Source organism: Pipistrellus hanaki, assembly GCF_964339955.1.
Source record: "Pipistrellus hanaki genome assembly, chromosome: 3".
Lineage (NCBI taxonomy): Eukaryota > Metazoa > Chordata > Mammalia > Chiroptera > Vespertilionidae > Pipistrellus > Pipistrellus hanaki.
Genome location: NC_140505.1, coordinates 132,675,338 through 132,696,357, shown reverse-complemented (window position 1 = coordinate 132,696,357; position 21,020 = coordinate 132,675,338). Strand labels below are relative to the sequence as shown.

Genomic DNA, 21,020 nt, shown 5'->3' with positions numbered 1-21,020 from the left:
TTAGGCTTAGGCTCAACTACGCTTAGGTTTAGGCCTAATTAGGCTTAGGGTTAGGTTTAGGTTTAGTCTTAGGCTTAACTAGGCTTAGGCTTAGCCTTAGGCTTAACTAGACTTAGGCTTAACTAGGCTTAGGCTTAGGCTTAACAAAGCTTAGGCTTAGGCTTAGGCTTAACTAGGCTTAGACTTAGTCTTAACTAGGCTTAGGTTTAGGCCCTACTAGGCTTAGGCTTAGGCCTAACTAGGGTTAGGTTTAGGCCTAACTAGGCTTAGGCTTAGGTTTAGGCTTAACTAGGCTTAGGCTAAACTAGGTTTAGGCTTAACTAGGCTTAGGCTTAGGCTTAACTAGGTTTAGGCTTAGGTGTAGGCTTAACTAGGCTTATCCTTAACAAAGCTTAGGCTTAGGCTTAGGCTTAACTAGGCTTAGACTTAGTTTTAACTAGGCTTAGTTTTAGGCCTAACTAGGCTTAGGCTTAGGCCTAACTAGGCTTAGGCTTAGGCTTAACTAGGCTTAGGCTTAGGCTTAACTAGGCTTAGGTTTAGGCTTAGGCTTAGGCTTAACTTGGTTTAGGCTTAGGCTTAACTAGGCTAAGGCTTAACTGGGTTTAGGCTTAGGTTTAGCTAGGCTTAGGCTTAGGCTTAGTCTTAACTAGGCTTAGGCTTAGGCTTAACTAGGCTTAGTTTTAGGCTTAACTAGGCTTAGGCTTAGGCTTAGGCTTAGGTTTAACTAGGCTTAGGCTTAACTTGGCTTAGGGTTAGTTCACATCCATTAAACTTTCCCAGATCTCAGGGCATAATCAAGTCATTCAAGAAATTAGAATCTTTATGTACTGTCTTTATATTTCTGGCATGCATGTCTTTACATATCCCATTTTGCATTTATATTTTAATGATCAGTAATTATTTTTAAGTTTTGATATGAAATCTACAGCTTTCTGCTGGCTTCTTAGGAGAGCCACATTGAGTCTTCCATTTTATATGACAATGAAGTATTGTCTTCTCTTTTTATGAGCAACAAAAGGACAATGACTTTTAGTGCCCTTATAGCCCCCAAACTTCAAATTTTGTTCAACACAACAGTACCTTATTTAGGATCATTGTTATATCTTTTTCTTGACTAATTTCCCTGACTAGAATCTCTGATATATTATTGAACACAAGTGGCAAGACCAGACATCCTTTTCTTGTTGTTGATCTAAAAGAGAAACTATTCAGTTTTTCACAATTGTAAATGATGCTATCTGTTCTTAAATGCTTTTTTTTTTTTTTATCAAATTAAGGAAATTCTATTGCTATATAGTTGTTATTATGATAGGTTATTGGATTTAACAGGTTTTGTTCTTCATTCTATGAATATGATTTACTTTACTGATTTTCAGATATTTTTTTAAATCTTTATTGTTCATATTATTGCAAAAGTTCCTCATTTTTTCCCCCTCCACCAGGTTCCCACCCCACCCTCTGCCCTTTCCCCACCCACAATTGTCCTCATCCATAGGTGCACAGTTTATGTTCAGTCTCTTCCCACGCCCCCCTCTCCTCTTTTCCCCGAGAATTGTCAGTCCACTCCCTTTCCGTACCTCTGATTCTATCATATTCAACAGTTAATATTGTTCATCAGGTTTTCAATTCTCTTGGTTTGTATTTATTTATTTATTTATTTATTTAAAAAAAATATATTTTATTGATTTTTCACAGAGAGGAAGAGAGAGGGATAGAGAGTTAGAAACATTGATGAGAGAGAATCATCGATCAGCTGCCTCTTGCACACCCCCTACTGGGGATGTGCCCGCAACCAAGGTACATGCTCTCAACTGGAATTGAACCCGGGACCTTTCAGTCCGCAGGTCAACCCTCTATCCACTGAGCCAAACCAGACCCGGCAATTCCCTTGGTTTTTAGATTCACTAGTTGATAGTTACATATTTGTTGCTGATAATTTTTATCTTTATCTTCTTCCTCTTCTTAAAGAACCCCCTTCAGCAATTCATATAATTCTGGTTTGGTGGTGATGAACTCCTTTAGCTTTTTTTTTATTGGTGAAGCTCTTTATCTGGCCTTCGATTCTGAGTGATAGCTTTGCTGGGTAGAGTATTTTTGGCTGTAGGTTCTCTTCCATTCTGTTTTTAGGACTCTGTATAATATTTTTTATTTCAGAGAATGTATTCTTTATTTCTTGTTGATCCCTTATTATTTCTTGTTGATCCTTTATTATTTCTAGTTGATCCCTTTTCATATCTTCATAGGTCTTTTTTATTTTATTGGCCTTTTCTAGGAGATTCTTGAAAAACTTTATAAGCGTGGTTTTGAACTCTATATCCAATCGCTTTTTGTCCTCCATTTCTTTTGTTTGTTATCTGTTTCCTTGTCTCGGCATTTTTGCTGCTTCCCTGAGTAGGTAGGGTTGGAGGATCGGCTGTATCTATGCCAGGAGACAGCTTTATTCGACTAGACTTGGAAAACTGCAAGAGCCTCTGTGCGCAGCTTGGATGGGGCGGAGTTTCAGGGTGGAGCCTGCAGCTTTGGCTTCACCTCATAGGTTCCTGAGTCTCAGTGTTCCTCAGTGTCCTTTGGTACTCCCTGCAAGCACCTCTGAGAGAAAGGTGCCCTCAAGTTTTGCCCGCTACCAGTCTAGTCTCTCCCCCAACGAGCCTGCAATGGGTTCAGTGCAGTTGGAAGTGGGGTTAAGAGCAGTCCGGAGCTTATGTCTCCTTCCCGCTAGGGCAATCCAGCGGCTCAATCAACAGTCTGTCCTCTGCGCGAAATGTGTGCAATTCGGGGGCTCTGCCTTTCGCCGCTCCCCTGAGCTTTCGCATTACAGCCCAGATTCCCTCTGTATGAGCCTGGGGCCCGAGGGTCTCGCCCAGAACTGGGGTTCAGTGCAGTCGGAACTGGGGCTCAGCACAGTCCAGAGCTTTTGTCTCCTTCCAGCTAGGGCAATCTAGGAACACAGTCAACAGTCGTCCTCTTCCACAATGTGCGCGACTCCGGGGCTCTGCCTTTAGCCACGCCCCTGAACTTCTGCCTTACAGCCCAGATTCCCTCTGTATGTGTCTGGGGTTCAGTGCTGTCGGAACTGGGGTTAAGCACAGTCCGGATCTTTTATCTCCTTCCTGCTAGGGAACGCCAGCCAGGCACTCAGCCGCCCCTCCTTTCCGGCCCAGTCCTCTCCGAGCATACAACGTGTCTCCGTACCTTAGGCTTTACAGCTCCTCTGATTTTCCTTCTGGTTTTCTCTTTCCTTCTCATTGTAGAATTTTCAGTCAGTCAACTTTCCTGTAGTTCTGGATAATGTCCACTTTATATTTTAGTTGTATTTTTTGAAATTGTTGTGTGAGGCTGCAGTTAGGTGGTTACCTATGCTGCCATCTTGGTTTCTCCCATTCTGATTTTCAGATATTAAGGCAATATTGGATTCTGGGATGAATCCCTCTTGGTTGTAGTATATAATTCTTATATGTTTCTGGATCTGTTTATTAGTATTTTGTGGAAGATTTTTGCATCTTTATACATAAGAGATCATAAGAGATATTGTTCTGTAGTTTTATTGTGATGTTTTGTCTGGCATTGGTATAAGGAAAATATTGACCTCAAAGAATAATTTTGGAATAAAGTCTATTTTTGAAAAATTTGTGAAGGACTGGTGTTAAATCTTCTTTAGTTATTGATAGAACTCACCTGTGAATTTACCCTGACTTGGACTTTTCTTTAGGGAAGTATTAACATATTAACTCAATCTTTTTGTTATAGGCCCATTTAGATTATTTCTTTTTGAGTTAGTATCAGTAATTTGTATTTTTCTATAAATCTGTTTATATCATCTAAGTTATTTAATTCTTTTCATATAGTTGTTCTTGTATTCCATTATAATTCTTTTTATTTCTATAAAGTCTCCTCTTTTGTTTATTTTTTAGTAGTTTTAGCTTTCCTCTTTCTTGGTCAGTTTAAATAAAGGATTGTCAATTTTTCATTTCTTTAAAGACTCCACTTTGGTTTTCTTCATTTTTTCTTTTTCGTTTTTCTATTTTTAAAATTTTATTTAATTCCACTCAAATCTTAAATCTTTCTTTCCTTCTGCCTTCTTCAGTTTAGTTCACTCTTCTTTTTCTAGCTACTTAAGGTATAAGTTTAGGCTATGTATTTGAGATATTCTTTTTTAATGTAGGCATACACAGCTATAAATTTTCCTTTAAATGAGCCTCAATACATTTTGCTTTGGCTGTATTATGTTTTGATATGTTGTATTTGGTTTTTTAAAATTTTATTGATTTCAGAGAGGAATGGAGAAGGAGAGAAATATAGAAACACCAATGATGAGAAAGAATCATTGATCGGCTGCCTCTCACAGGCTCCACACTGGGGATCAAGCCCACAACCCAGGCATATGCCCTGACCAGAAACTGAACCTTAACCTCCTGGTTCATAGATTGATGCTCAACCATGGAGCCACACCAGCCAGGCCATATGTTTTTATTTTCATTCATTTTTGAAATATTTTCTAATTTTCCTTGGGATTATTCTTTGACTTTATTATTTATGAATTTGTTGTTTAATTTCCATGTATTTGTAAACTTCCCAGATTTCCTTCTGTTACTGATTTCTACTTTAATTCCATAGTGGTCAGAGAATATGCTTTGTATGATTTCAAACCTGCCATATTTATTGAAGCTCATTTTATTGCCTAACATGTGTCTCTTCTGGAGAATGTTCAATGTACACTTGTGAAGATTGTGTATAGTCTTCTGTTTGGGGATGGAATGTTCAATAGATGTCTGTTAGGTCTATAATGTTTAGTTTATAGTGTTTTTCAAGGAGATTTGTTATCAATTTATTGTGTTTTGTTGCCAGTCTTCTAAGTAAATAATTTAAGAAACAGTAGAACCAATCTAAGAAAAATTTGAAAATGACATTTTCTAAAGTCTGAATAGAAATATCAGAAGCGACTGCAAAATATTTCAGGGTTTTAATCTTTTGTAGGAAGCCACATAAATTACCTGAGTTCAGACAGAACTATAACCGACAGAAGTTACAGTCTAAAACTGGGGAGTGGTGGCAAGTATATGTAGTGGTTAACACAAGCATACACACACATGCATGCACACCCATACACATTCACGCTTATGGCATAAGATGGGATAAAAAATGAACTAACTGAGGGAGATATAATCCTATAGTTGTAAAAAAATTTTACAATATATGTGGCAAAAAGATAACGTTTTGTTTTTTTTTTCCTTTTAATTTTCTACTTTACCTTTTTAAATATTACCTAACACTAATTTAAGGTTGGTATTCCTGTTTTAAGTGAACCAAAATATGTTTGTAAATTATTTGATCATTAGAAAGCTACTGTTTCCCCGAAAATAAGACAGTGTCTTATATTAATTTTTTCTCCCAAAGTTGCGCTAGGTCTTATTTTCAGGGGATGTCTTATCTTTCCATGCGCTAGGTCTTATTTTCGGAGGATGTCTTATTTTTGGGGAAACACAGTATTCACAAGCATACATTTGTAACTATTCCATAGAAATGAAACTGAGCTTTAGAAGTGAACATTACTAGCAAGGTGTTTATTTTCACAGTCTAAGAAAGAAAAAAAGAACATGTCTATTAGGGACATAAAAGGTTTTTGAATCCAGCTCCGCTTACCTCTCTTTCAGGAGCAGCCTTGAATCCTCCAGAGCAGAGTCCTCAGGGAGATGGATTTCCAGACTTATTCTCCAAGGTAGAGTGTGTGCACACAAATAATGACCCTTGAAATCTGTTGCATACATAATTGAGCATAAGTGCAGAAAAATGTTGCACTTCAGGTACCAATGTAAAAGCAGACAAGCCTAGCGCTCATTATTCTTTGTTTAGTTGGGGATTCAGGAAATTAGAGATTCATAGATGCTTGAGGAGTTCACCTTCTCCTCACAGTGAGCTGTCAGAGATGAGACTTGGAACTATTAAGGATGCTGTGAGTTATGCATTTGTTTTAATTTTCCTGTTCTAATCAGTGTTTTGCATATTGCTGTTAGCTTTTCTGACAGCAAATTAGCAGCGATCACTTTTATAGCAATAGAAGTCATTTAAAATCGAGTATAACTGACTATGACATTGATATTTAAGTTTTTACAGTTGGTCTGGAAGCCTTAAATATATAAGGCAATGAATATCATTGAATAAAATAAAATAATTTTGCTTTCTTCTAAATTAGATTTCACTCTGTTGAAATGTAGAGTCCCAGAGGGAGCTTTGAAATTCTGTTCTATCTAGACTTATGAAACTGAATTACTTTAATATGTATTCCTTCTCTTAGGAAACAGACAATGTCAGAGTGGATAATGTTCCTATCCCTGAACATAATAAAAAAGGTAAAAACACACACACAAAAAATCAAACACCCAAACTTCTTTTTATTTTTTTATTAATTATTTTTAATTAAGGTATTATATATTTGTTTTTATCTCCCCATTGACCCCCCAAATCCCCCACTCATGCCCTCACCTCCCTGTTGTCTGTGTCCATTGGTTAGGCTCATATGCATGCACACAAGTCCTTTGGTTGATCTCTCCCCATTACCACCCACCCTCCCCTATCTTTCCTCTGAAGTTTGACAGTCTGAAAGATGCTCCATTGTCTCTGGATCTGTTTTTGTCCATCAGTTTATGTTGCTTCTTTTAAAATCATGTGTTCAATTAAGTCAATTGAGAGGGAGAAATATCCAATAAGTATATTAACTGTTCATTAATATGCAGATTCAGGATAAAATTTTCATAGGTATCAAAATATTTGCAATTTTGACTGAGGAAGTTCTTATGGATGATATATTATTGTGAAATTAAAAATATATTGCCCAATGAAGAACATAATTGTGTTCTCTTAGGGGATTTCTTATTTTTTGTTAGTGAAATTTGCTACTTTTATGTGTCAGGAAAATATTTAAAAATTATGTTGGGTTTTACATAGCTTTAAATTTTTTTTATAGCATTTGCAGAGATTTTTAGAGATATTTGTAGAACAATTCTGAAAGTCACTGTGAAAATCCAGTTATTTTCCATATCAACTTTCCTATTTTATTAGCATAGAGCATAATTTAGTTCTGCCTAGGAATCATTCTGATAAACTCTAGTGGCTCTCTAAGGCTGCCTTGTCTAATCTTTGCCACTAGATCTGATGCTTCTTTGGTTCAAAAGAGATTTAGAAAATGTTGGTCCTTTAAGACTTAACAGTAAAGTCTAAGTCAAACATTAAACGTGGAAATATAGCCAAAATTGGGTTCTGAAGGATTTAGCCAAGCTTTTGCTTTTGGATTTGTATTTGATTACTTTTTATTTTTATTTTTAAAAAAATATATTTTATTGATTTTTTACAGAGAGGAAGAGAGAGTGATAGAGTTAGAAACATCGATGAGAGAGAATCATCGATCAACTACCTCTTGCACAGCCCCCACTGGGGATATGCCCGCAACCAACGTACATGCCCTTGACCGGAATCGAACCTGGGACCTTTCAGTCCGCAGGCTGACGCTCTATCCACTGAGCCAAACCGGTTTCAACTTGATTACTTTTTAAATGTTTCTTCCCAATCTTTGCTATTGCATCTTCCTAATTTACTCTGTGAAAGTAAGGCATTTGGAAGTTTTGGCTAATGGACAATGTTTCCATCAATCATTCTTGGAAAATATTGTTTAGTAATAGCAAGTTTTCCACTAATATGCTTTTTTATTTTTACTGGTTTTTCATTCTTCATAGTTCTAGTGACAAAGAAACAGAATCTTGGAAAAGTTTCCCAACTAAGCTTTTTGGCTGACCTCTATGTAAGGATGGTAGAATAACAGTGCTATTGTTGGAATATCTAAAAAGTCATTTGCTCTGTGAAACGGTGGGCACCAGACCTGAGTAACTGTGCAGAAAGCACGTGGTGGGTTTCCATTTGTTTCCTGTGCCTCACCTGACTGACTTTCCACTGTGTTTTGATGTGTTTCTGGTATGGAAGTCCTACTTCTTTATAATGGTGGCATTGACTCAAGAAAAGGTAACTTATCTTCTCTCTACTTTCCTTCCAAAGGAATAGTGCTTAACTCCTCTATCAGCTTTCAAAACATCCTAGAAGGAACCAACAACTTCCACAAAGGTTTCCTCATTGGAGAAGGGGAGATTTTCGAGGTATACAGAGCGGAGATCCAAAACCAAACCTATGCCATTAAGTTGTTTAAACAGGTATGGAAAGAATTACTCTCACAGGATATCAGTTCTGCTTATTTGCTATGCTTCATACTAAAAATGTGTCATTTTTCATCAAGATTGAAAAGAGGCACATTTGAAAATATAATCTCATAAGTGGAAATAAGATACATGATCTCAGGTGACCGGAGAAATGACTGAGAAGTGAATGACTGTCTTGCAGGAATGTGGAAGTCAGATCCTTCCAATCCCCAGATGGATTGCATGAGAAAGACTTTTCTGAAAAGCCTTGAAGGACCTTTGGGACTTCGCTTCAGATAGTCAGCTTGTGCCCGCTATTCCCATTTTCCTGTTTGTTTGATGGACAGCTTCAGAGGCTAAGCCATAGAGTGGCATCCCATGCTGCTTTATGAATGGTCTTCTGACAGAGTTCTGGAGGGTAGAAGAGGGGAGGCTTCAGGAGCAGCAAAGCAACTATGAGAGTAGGAAATTGGGAGACAACTGAGTGATTGCAGCCAGTAGGGCAGCAAGGACCCTGAGGCATCTAACCCAGGAGTCCGGGAGAGATAGGTACACCTCACACCCCAAAGAGCTGCTCCTTGTGCTCTTCACTGTTAGTCAACAATCACTAAGCAGTTTCTAAACTCCTTCTATGGGCTGGGTGTTGAGCTTGCAAAGATGAATAAGGCCTATTTCATCCTCAAGTTGCTCAGAGTTTAAAAGGGGGAAACAGCCAGCTAAAGAAAACATTAAATTGCAACGTGAGGAGTACTTTAGCAGAGGTTTGTCCAAAAGTTACAGGAGCACATACCATATAGCCAGAGGAGGGGCGTGTCCAGCACCCAGGAGAGTGCCTGGCACAGAGTAACCACTCAATAAAATTTTTGCAATGGCCGAAACCAGTTTGGCTCAATGGACAGAGCGTCGGCCTGCAGACTGAAAGGTCCCGGGTTTGATTCCGGTCAAGGGCATGTACGTTGGTTGCGGGCACATCCCCAGTGGGGGGTGTGCAGGAGGCAGCTGATCGATGATTCTCTCTCATTGATGTTTCTAGCTCTCTATCCCTCTCTCTTCCTCTCTGTAAAAACTCAATAAAAATATATTTAAAAAAATATTTTTGCAATGAACAAATGGAGAAATGGATGAAAGGAAGTAAACTTTCAGCTGGATTTTGAAGGGTGAGTAGGATTTGGCCGGCAGTGAGGGAGGGGGAGTCCTTCTGGGGTGGAACAAGTAGCAGATGCATAGGCCTGAAGGCGCAGGCATGAAAGCATCTTACTCATGATTAATAGATTGTTCGGTAGAGTAGAGATTAGTGTGGGAGCGGGAAGGAAGAGGCAGAAAATTATACTGGGAAGATAGGTTAAGTCCATGGATGGTTTGCAAGAGGGAGAGTAAAAAGACTAGATTGGAGTTTTTGAAATGTAATTTTGATTACAAGGTTAGATGACAGACAGGAAGTGAGCAGAAGCATTGGAGGAAGGGTGGCAAGAACTTGGACCTGAGGTGAAAAGACCTGGCAGAGGGATCTTTCAGATGTGTAAATGAATTGAGCTTAAACAAATGTTCTTAGCCCTAATATTAGAATCACTTCTGGAGCTTAAAAAAAAAATGATCCCCTTAGTTTCTGGTTAGGTCAGACTAGAGGTGGTTGGTGGTGGCAGGCATCAATATTTTTAAAAAATTGATATTGAGAGAGTGAGCGAGAGAGAAACATGATATGGGAGACATCCTATGGGATGATGCTCCAACTGAACCACAGCAGCCAGGGTGGTGTCAGTGTTTGTTAAAAGCTTCTCAGGTGTGTAAGGTGGGGTAGAGGCAGGGTGGAAGGCAAGGAGAATGTCTAAGAGAAGAGATGAAATGGACCAAAACAGTGATCTATTAGATAGGGCTGAGGAAATAGGGGAGAAAGAGGGCGGTCCTGACATGAATCCTACTTTTCAGCTTACATTACAGGGACTTAAAAAAAAATTACTACCCTGATTTCTCCATTTCCTCAATTGCGTTTCATCCACCAATTCTAGATAGGCATCTCAACATTTCTGATAAGATGAGTGGTCTATTAAACAAATGGACCTATTTACCGGTAAAACCATTCAACAGGGAATGAGGTTACTGTAGAGGTGGCCTAACCAGAGCCTGTGTCTTAGCACTAGTGTGTCTCTGGCCCCATTAGTACATTCTCCTTTGGTGGCACCCCAGAGCCATCTCCCCAAAGGCTCCATCCACCCACCTTCCTCTTCTCTCTGCAGCTACTACCAACTCTCACTCCCTTTGGGGAGTTTTGATTCCAGGAGTCTGTCTGGCTTCAGAATGAGATATCATTGCCTTTAGATCTCCTTCCTTTCCTTAGATCTCCTGCCCCAGAGAATTACTTCTTTGATTGCCTCTGATCCCTCCAGGATGGTTTTGCTGACCCTCCTAAGTGTAGACACAGCATCACAGCGTTATATCATAGTACAGATTTCCTCACTTGTATCTCACAATAGGCTAGATGGTTTTCTTCAAAGAGCTCTTATTTATCTTAGTATCCCAGTGCCTCACAACAGGGCCTGAACCATAGTAGTTGCTCAATAGATGTTTGTCAAGCAATGAAATGAACGATAATGATGCCAGTTTTCTGATGTTCGTTGCTAATATCTAGGAGTAAAAAGACAGGAGATGACAAAGGTAGAGGGAAACATACCAGATGTATGAGATAGGTGCATCCAACACCTGGGGAGCTTACCGTTCTGACTCAGCACATCTGGGCAGGGACCTGAGACTCAGCCTTTCTCACCAGCTCCTAGTGAAGTTGCACAGACCACACTTGGAGCAGCAAGAATGCTAGGTTATCGCAGACACAGACACTAAACCCTTCACTGTTAAGATTAAGAAAAGTCTGACCTCAGGGAAATTAAGTGACAAAAAGTCACCAATAGTGGGTGCTAGCAATGAGCCTGAGACCCAGGCCACTTGGATCACATGACAATGGTTTTTTAAAATATAAATCTTCATAAAGACGTCTTTGAAAATGAGCTGTCAACCTAGTTTATTGTTTCTGACTAACTTGGAAAATAGTTTCCAGAATTCTTGTTGGATTTCTCTTCCTTTATTTTTGAGGACAGAGAGCTCTGAAAACTGCCCAGTTTAGAAATTTGCAAATGAAAGAACCTTACACCGGATGGGACCTAAGGACACACTTAACTGAACTCTTTTATGGTAGAAGTCAGGAACCTGAAGTTCGGAGACCAGTGTGACATAAGGTGTGTGAAGCCCTTGAGAACAGTGCCAGGTATAGAGTAGATGCTTAGGCCAATATCATTGAACTCGTTAATCTATTCAATAAATATTTGTCAGGCACTGGGCTAGCTTCTGAAGCATCTTTGAAGTAAGGAATTATATTTTTCACTTGCTTACTAGGCCCATCTTTTCAAAATTAGTACAGAAGTAAACTTGAACCAAACTGTTCACATGACCCAAGTCATAAATGCCAACTTAGTAAGATTCATTAACTAGAATTCGGGGATGACAAACTGAATTCTTCATGAGATCAAGTGAGGAATTTCTAAACATCATGGGATTTATTTGAATACATATACTATTTTTAAATTTGTGAAAAAGGTAAAATAGTTCAAACTATAGAACATGGCAACATGAAAAACTTAATTTAAAAAATTAATTTGATAGCATTGGTTCTAAATCTGTTTGGGGGTTAATGGATTTTTGAAAATCTGATTAAATCTAAGTATTCTCTTCCCAGAAAAATGTTCATTTGCACTTTCACCAAAAAGCTTATCTAATTTCAGGGAGACCGTGAGCCCTAGGCTAAGACTCCCAAGAATAGTGAGCCTTTCCATAATTTTTACCCCCTTGTTTTTCTGTATGATCTTTAGGAGAAAACAATGCAATGCAAGAAACAATGGAAGAGGTTTTTATCGGAGCTTGAAGTTTTACTACTGTGAGTATAATTTGCCTGGAATTCCTCCCTTTGTATCTGGTTTTCATCTCCATTCATCTTTGATTCTGCAGCATGGTTGGCATTTAAAAAATAAGGGTTGGGTAATAGAACACTGTAAATTTTTGACATCTGCTTTAGTATATTTCTCAGAATACATTTTAAAATAGGCCATTCACATAATTCACTTGAACATATTTTAAGAAGAACCTGTCATAGAGAAGTTGGTTAAATCATGTGTGACTAACATAGCTGAGTATAAAATAATTCCTAGAACATTAGAATTGAATATATATTACCATTTCCCCCTTCCTTAGAGACATTCCAGTCACGGAACTGTTTTACTGGTATAACCCTCGTCAGAAAGAGAATTTTAGACTAAGAAATCAAGTACTTCTGATGTGTATATTATTTTTTAGGAATTCATTCACGGGCCTGAGAGTCCTTGGGGGACAAACCGAAATGACTTCATTTTCACATATATTCATATCTGCAGCTGTGCAGCCTGCCTCACTGAAGGCCCCTAATCCTAGAGAGCTCAATCATCACTCTTTACAAATAGAAACTATTCTCTTCTAATGTGACCAATACATGCCTGGAGGAGGGAGCATACTAGTAAATCCTTCTCCTTTTATACCCAGGACCGGAAATCATCACCTTAAAGGCTAATTTTAAAAACTTAATATCTAGCCCAGCTGGTGTGGCTCAGTGGTTGCGTGACAACCTATGAACCAGCAGATCATGGTTCAATTCCCTATCAGGGCACCATACCCAGGTTGCAGGCTCAATGCCCAGTGTGGGGCATACAGGAGGCAGCCAATCAATGATTTTCTTTCATCATTGATGTTTCTATCTCTCGCTCTCTCAAACCAATAAAAATATATGGCAGCATAGGGTAGACACCCGAATGCAGCCTACCACAACAATTTTGAATTTAGAACTGGAAAACAGGAGAAACATCACCCTGAAGCACTGGACGGCTAGCTGAGATGAGGCTCTGCCATCTGGGAAGGAGAGAGAAGGTGTGCTAACCCTCAGAAACTGTGAAGGTGTGGAGAACTGTGCACGCAAAAAGGCGGCTGCAGAGTTCACTGCTGGCTTAATCCCAGTGCGTGGAGAGGGCGGGCCAGGCCAAGTTTGCTGCTGGCTTACTCCAGACGCACAGAGAAGGCAGACAGCTAACGCACTGCTGGCTTTCTTGTTTGGGAGGGAAACAGAATTACCCAATTGCTCTGATAGACGGCCCCAGTCAGGGAGAGGCTGTACTGTCAGGCAGCGGGCAGAGATCTCTTGGAGGTGTGTGAAGCCAGCAGCCATTACTGCGAGACTCGGGGAGGGGCCGACGGGAAACCAAAGCTTGTCTGCACCACCCCGAGACTCTGCCCCATCCAAGCTGAGCACAGAAGCTCTCCCAGAGGCTGGCTTTCTCTAAGGAGGGACTGACTAGAATCCAAAGCTTGTCTGCGCCTTTACCAAAGAGGTGCGTGCACCTGCAACCAATCTTGCAAGATTCACCGCGAACAGGACTTTCCTAAGGCGAGACTGACAGGGAACCAAAGCTTGTCTGCACCACTCCGAGACTCCACCCCATCCAAGCGGAGTACAGAAGCCCACTTAGCTGAGACACTGCTGATCCTCACAGCCAATTGGCTTGGAGATCAATGCTTCCCAGTGATACCAACAATAAGCAAGGCTTAATAACAAGACTGCACACACAGCCCACAAGGGCTACACCAAGACTGTCCACTGCAGGTAACTGGGAAGGCAGTGCTACTGGACTCTACCAGAACACTCAAAACTATTCCATCAAATCAGGGAAATAACTAAAATGCAGAGAAGAGGCAGGACACAAAGGAAGGAGATGGAGGAAAAGAAAAGAATGGACATTGAGTTCAAAACTACAATTATAAGGTTTATCAAGAATTTCCTTAAAAAAGCCAATAAAATAAATGAGACCAATGAGGATATGAAAAGGGATCAACTAGAAATAAAAAGCAATCAACTAGAAATAAAGAATACATTGCCTGAAATAAACAATATTACACAGAGTCCTAAAAACAGATTGGAAGATTGCAAGAATCAAGACAAAGATTTAGAACACAAAGAGCCAGAGGACACTCCTCCACAGGAGCAAGAAGATAAGAGAATACAGAAAGTTGAAGATAGTGTGAGAAATCTCTGGGACAACTTCAAGTGAACCAACATCAGAATTATGGGGGACCCAGAAGAAGAGAGAGAGCAAGATACCAAAAGCATATTTGAAGAAATAGTGACAGAAAACTTCCCTCACCTGGTGAAAGAAATAGACTTACAAGTCCAAGAAGCGCACAGAATTCCAAACAAAAGGAATCCAAAAAGGACCACACCAAGACACATCATAATTAAAATTCCAAGAGCAAAAGACAAAGAGAGAATATTAAAAGCAGCAAGAATATTAAAAGCAGGTAGTTATCTATAAAGGAGCACCCATACGATTGTCAGCTGATTTCTCAACAGAAACCATGCAGGCCAGACAGGAATGGCAAGAAATATTCAAGGTGATGAATAACAAGAACCTACAGCCAAAAATACTCTGCCCAGCAAAGCTATCACTCAGAATCGAAGGCCAGATAAAGAGCTTCATAAATAAAAAAAAGCAAAAAGAGTTTTATCACCACCAAAACAGAATTGTATGAATTGCTGAAGGGGGTTCTTTAGGAAGAGGAAGAAAATAAAGATAAAAATTATGAACAACAAATACATAACTATCAACAAGTGAAACTAAAAACCAAGGGAATTAAAAAATCTGATGAATAATATTAATTGTTGAATATAATAGAATCAGAGGTATGGAAGGGGAGTGGACTGACGATACTCAGGGAAAAGAGAAGTGGGGGTTGCAGGAAGAGATTGAACAAAAACTGTGCACCTATGGATGAGGACAATGGGGGATGGGGAAAAGGCAGAGGGTGGGGTGGGAACCTGGTGGAGGGGAGCGATTGATGGAGGGGGGGAGGGGGAAGAGGAAAACATTTGTAATAATCTGAACAATAAAGATTTATTTAAAAAAACAATCCTTAATATCTATCATTTAGGCAATGAACAACCAAAACCAAAATTGCAATGGTAAGGGTTTTATACCAGTATTTAAGCTTTATTTATTTGCTTATGAATAAACAAGTTCAAAGATTTCAAAATTTCTAAAGTGCAAATGGCTAAACCAAGAAAATAATTTCTTCCATTATTATCATCTAGCCACCCAGCTAATTTTCCCAAAGCAATCGAGTTATCAGTTTCTTGTATGTTTTCAATTATGCATTTGTTTTCTTATTTCCTTCTTCTCAGACAGGAGATAGCAAAAATACTTTGTTCGCTTTGTTTATTTTACTACTAGTGACCCAGTGCATGAAATTCCTGCACATTAAAAGGGGATTCATTAGAGGAAAGGAGCCTGAAAAAATGGATCTTTCATTGACATAGAATTCTATGATTTAAAAATCAGTGATATGTTTTTCATCATTAAACTTTATTAGCCACATGGGTTTTGGATAACAGTACAAACTTTGTGAAGACACTGGATGCATCTTTTACCTGTGTGACCGATGCCTAGTGCAGTACCTGCAGCATCATAGCTCTCAATAAATGGATGAATGAAACAAGTCTTTGATACTCTTCTCTTTTGGTGACTTAACTTACCCATGTCTACCTAAAGCAAAGAAATGGATAATTTCAGTTGCATTATCTTTACTTACTTAATAAATAAGTTATATTGAGTTTTATGCTGATAGAAATAAGTTAATGTTTAGTAGTGTTGTCTATTTGTTGTATAGTTTCCAACACTCCAAATGTTAAGAACTCTCGCTTTCTTAAATTTTGTCTTATATTTGGATATTCTATTTGTATTTGCATGGTCACAATCAATCAGAGTGACTAGTATTTGTTAGAGCAAATTGACCAATTTGGAAAGCAGATCTGTGTCGTGTGTCCAATGAAATTACTTCTCTCTTGGCCAAATTTATATTCCGCTTTATACCTATTCCCCACCCCCTGGCCAGGGTGTTGTTGAATAAGCAATCTGATGGATTTAAATGTCTTGTGTTTTAAGATTTCATCATCCAAACATCCTGGAGTTGGCTGCGTATTTTACAGAGAGTGAGAAGTTCTGCCTGGTTTATCCATACATGAGAAACGGATCACTTTTTGACAGATTACAGTGTGTAGTAAGTCATTTCCATTACTCTTCTTGCTCCTCCGATTCCCTGACACCTCTGGGAGCCGCTGAAACCTTTGGTGAGAGCTGGGAGCCCAGTGTGCACACTCATATGAGGGAATAGCTTGCACTGGGTTTCACAAGGAGGCAGAGGACTTCCCCAGGAGTTAATTTCTTACTCTTAGAAGACTGCATAAATGCCCGCGTTACCATGTGATGTACAACATGGTGGCCGAAAGATTTGCTGAGTCCTTACTCCTTATTGATTCTACGTCTCAAATGAGTTTACAACAATTACCTTTACTTCTCAGATCATTTTTTATTTATATAACATTACCAAGGTACCATTCATGGTATTTATTCAATATTCATAAACATAAAAGTGATACAGACTCCTTAAAGTGAAGGAGGTTGAACAAACACCATGATTTCTCATAAGGTGTGTTTTGTTTTTTTGAAATATGCTTAAAAATTGATTCCAATAAGATAGGTTTCAGTTAAGATGAGAATAAAATAAAATTATTTTCAATTACCCACACTATTATGCCACGAATAATTTTAAAATCTTACTTAATGAACTGTTAAACATAATTACCCATAATTTGACTAAACTAACATTCACATTATTAGGTGTCTCACGAGCTACAAAGGCCTAGAACAGCTATTGGGAGTAGAGGAAAGCCTTTCTTGAATTAAAAAGCACCCCTCACCTCAATCTTCTATGTAATGAATACATGCCTGGTTTTCACTCCGAAAGTGCAACTAAAGCAACTACTCTTGTCATTTAAGGGGGACACAGCCCCACTCTCTTGGCACATTCGAATCAGCGTGTTAATCGGAACAGCCAAAGCCGTTCAGTACCTGCACAGCACGGTCCCGTGCTCGGTCGTCTGTGGCAGCATTTCAAGGTACGTTCTCCCAGAGCATGCGTTTCCACCTGCAAGCCCCTTTCACCGGCTGAGTCAGACTTCACACCATGTTCTGCCTCTAGTTCCCCTGGCATGTACGTATTCGTTATAAACGCTCATCGAAGTATTTAAAACCTTACCATTTTATTAAGAAAAGCACACCTACCAAATTTAAAAAGCTCCATTTATGTTGCCAAAGGGAGAGTTTATATTATCTTGGGGGAATTATTAGTGAATAATGTAGGATAGACAGTTTTGTATATTATACCTGAAAGCAAACTGTGAACTGAACCTGTATTAATCTCAATTAAAAACAAACAAAACAAAAAACAAAACCCAGGTTAAAGGAAAGGTTAAGTGACTGACTTATAGGGGGGACTCCTAGCAAAGTGACAGTAAAATTCTTTGTGGAGTCTCCAGTGTCTGGCTCTTTCTACTGAGCCTGCTGCCTACTAGCTGTATATATTCATCTGCGACAAGCTGAGCAGCATTCCCCTGTTCTTCTTCATAAATATATATATATATATATATATATATATATATATATATATATATATATATCCCATATATCCCTTTATTGACCTTTACTCTTCAGTTGTTGCTGTCAATTCTCACCTGAGGATATTTTCCCATTGATTTTTAGAGAGAGTGGAAGACAAAGGGGAAGACAGAGAAACGTAGATGTGAGAGAGACACATCAATGGGTTGCCTCCTGTACGTGCCCGGCCCAGACCAGGGCCTGGGTCGGGGAGGAGCCTGCAACCGAGGTACGTGCCCTTAACCAGGTATGGAACCTGGGACCCTTTGGTCCGCAGGCCAATGCTCTTATTAACTAAGCCTGTGTTCATTTTTGAGACATGAGAAATTTTGAAGTAACATCTTCCATCAGAGACATAGGAATCGTCCAGAGAGTAGATAGCCTGTGGCACACCTCTCTGTGAATTTTTCCTGCATGCCCTTTACCTTGAACTTGTCCAAAAGTAGCTAAACACGCCTCTACTGAAGAGCAGGGAAGACTGGATTTAAAAGGCTGCTGCCTCTTCTAAACCATCTCCTAGGATCTTGAGAAAAGCTTTTTGCTTGCTTTAGAGTTGAGAGAGAGGGACTGATTGCTTACTTCTTTGTTTTGCTGGTGACATGAACTCCATATGAAAAGACTAGATTTGCATTTAGTCCTGGAGGAGTGGGGGGTCCACCCAGAGATGCCTGCTCCTGTTGCAATGTGGAGATTCATCAGCTGCTAGTGGCCCCATAAACCAGTATAAAATGAGTGTGCACCCTCATGGCAGCGCGGACATAGATGGATGTCCAGTGGAGGTCTCAGAGGTCCCAGGTGTCAGCCACCATGGTTAGTTCCTAAAGGCTGTGGTGGGCACCCCTAACCTAAAACAGTCCCCTCTCACACAGCTCCTGCCCAGCTCTGCCCAGCAGGTGCTCAAATATGTCTTAACTGAGCAAGTAAGTAAATATCTGGAATTTTGCTGGACAAATCTTTTCCTTGGTTTAAACTTGGAATGAGCAAGAGCTTATTTTCAATCCCAAGCAGCAATACATGAATCTAATTAAAAATTTTTTTTTTCTGTGTGTGTGTGTGTGTGTGTGTGTGTGTGTGTGTGTGTGACTAAGTTGATCAAATCCTCTCCTGAAAACACAGTTTGATAAGAAAGAGGGGTGAGAAGAGAGAGCATGTTGAGGTTTGGGTACTTGATGGGAGAGGGGAGGGGGAAGGTCACCAACCGGAGCAAAGGGGACATGGGGAGGAGGGCTGCACATCCAGGCTCTGCCCAGCCACAAGGTTTTCCACATCTATCACACACGAGGTGAGGAGATTTGGAGGTGTCCCTCCAGCATCTTGCTCCTGGTTTCTGGTTAGAGAAAGGATTTTCAATCGGTGTGCCATGAGAACTTTTAAAATATGCAATACCTGAAATGCCTATTTAGTCAGGGGCACTGACCTCGTTTCCCCTAGACCAGTAGTCGGCAAACTGCGGCTCGTGAGCCACATGCAGCTCTTTGGCCCCTTGAGTGTGGCTCGTAGGCCAGCTTAGGAGTACCCTAATTAAGTTAATAACAATGTACCTACCCACATAGTTTAAGTTAAAAAAATTTGGCTCTCAAAAGAAATTTCAATCATTATACTGTTGATATTTGGCTCTGTTGACTAATGAGTTTGCTGATCACAGCCCTAGATTGTCAAATAAAAAATTAACAGCAGCTAAAACAATAATAGCTGTCCAGTGTGAATGAATCAAAATGATACCTATTATTTTTGTCAGATCAGAAAAAAAATATATAAGACCTTTTTTGGTGGCTGCAGAATTTCAGTAATAAGTTTATGCGTGCCATGAGATAAAAAAGGTTGAAAATTGTTGGGCCGGAGCACAGACTGTGGTTCCTGATTTCTGCTTTTCCACTAACATTTAGTGTCTTCAGGCAGCTTCCTGGGAAATAGGCTCCGAGGCAGAGATGTTTAGGGGTGTGCTCTCAGGAACAACAAGTGTCAGGGAGGGAAGGAGGAAGGCAGAATTGGGCGGTTGGGACAGCTGAGCTGGGATATTGTCCTCGAGGCCTTGGCTGGTTCTGTGGGACTGCTGAAGTTGGGGTGACCCTTCAACAATATCCTAAAGTGAGGCAAGGAGCTCAGGTTTTTGTGTCCCTCCATCTGACCCTGAGAGGGGCGGTAGCTTGGCTGAGGCAGCTCTCTTCTTCCAAGGACAGATCCCAGCTTGGGTTTATCTGATGGGAAGCGAGGGCCTTCCTGGGTCCTGAAAGAGAGACCTGGGCCACACCCCTGCGGCCACCTCAGTTAGGCGTGAAGGTTGGACTGGATGCCGCTTTGCAAAATGTGACCAAATGATTCTTCTTTTCCATGTACTCTCCTTCCCACCTCTTCCCATCCTTTCCTCTTAGTTCAGCAGAAGCTCACTTTCTACTTACACTGTGATTCTGAGCAATTTGCTTAACTTATCTAAGCCTTAGTTTCTTCCTTTGCAAAATGCTAATAAAAGTATAACAGCGTTGCCCCGGCAGGGTGACTCAGGTGGACGGAGTATCATCCTATACACCAAAAGGTTTCGGGTTCAATTCCTTGTCAGGGCACATACTTAGGTTTTGGGTTTGACCTCTGGTTGGGGTGCATACGGGAGGCAGCCAATTGATATTTATCTCTCTCATCAATGTTTCTCTCTCCCTCCCTTCCTCTCTCTCCAAAATCAATAAACATATTCTCAGTGAGGATTGAAAAAACAAACAACTCTTCAAAAAAAATAAATAATAGCTTCTATCTTAGGGTAATACGACAAAGTATATCTGGTGCTTGGCAAAGAGTATACTCATCAAGCAATAGTTCCTGTTATAATTTATCAAGAAGTGGTGGAATTAGCAGTGGAGGAGGCTAAGATCTGATGGTTAATCATTCCTTTTACTTCTCTTTTACTTACTGTCTTAACTCTTTCGGAATGCTATGACCAAAATAAAATAAAGTGGGTGACTTATAAATAACACACACTTATTTCTCACAGTTCTGAAGGACGGGAAGTCCAACTCAGGCCTGCTCTTTGTCTGTGAGGGCCCACTTTCTGTTCATAGGCAACCATCTTTCCCCTGTGTCTTCACATGGCTGAAGAAACAAGGGGTCTCTCTGGAGCCTCTTTATAAGGCACTAATCCCTTTTAGGGGGGCTCTATCCTCATAACTAATCAGCTCCCAAAGACCTACCTCCTAATACCATGATCTTGGGTTTAGGGTTTCAACAGATGACTTTGGGAAGACACAACTATTCGTTGTGGTTGGGGTTGGATTCAGTCCATAGTACTTTACCTCCA

At 39.9% G+C, this 21,020-nt stretch overlaps 1 protein-coding gene across 1 annotated transcript in view; it reads left to right on the top strand.

Moving 5' to 3' along the window:
• Positions 1-21,020, top strand: part of IRAK3 (interleukin 1 receptor associated kinase 3) — a 73,445-nt gene that overhangs the window by 36,382 nt on the left and 16,043 nt on the right. The window contains exons 3-8 of the mRNA XM_084877590.1: positions 5,652-5,716; positions 6,293-6,347; positions 8,044-8,195; positions 12,038-12,102; positions 16,184-16,298; positions 17,078-17,196. Coding sequence (XP_084733716.1) covers positions 5,652-5,716; positions 6,293-6,347; positions 8,044-8,195; positions 12,038-12,102; positions 16,184-16,298; positions 17,078-17,196 — 571 coding nt within the window. The remainder of the gene's footprint in view (positions 1-5,651; positions 5,717-6,292; positions 6,348-8,043; positions 8,196-12,037; positions 12,103-16,183; positions 16,299-17,077; positions 17,197-21,020) is intronic.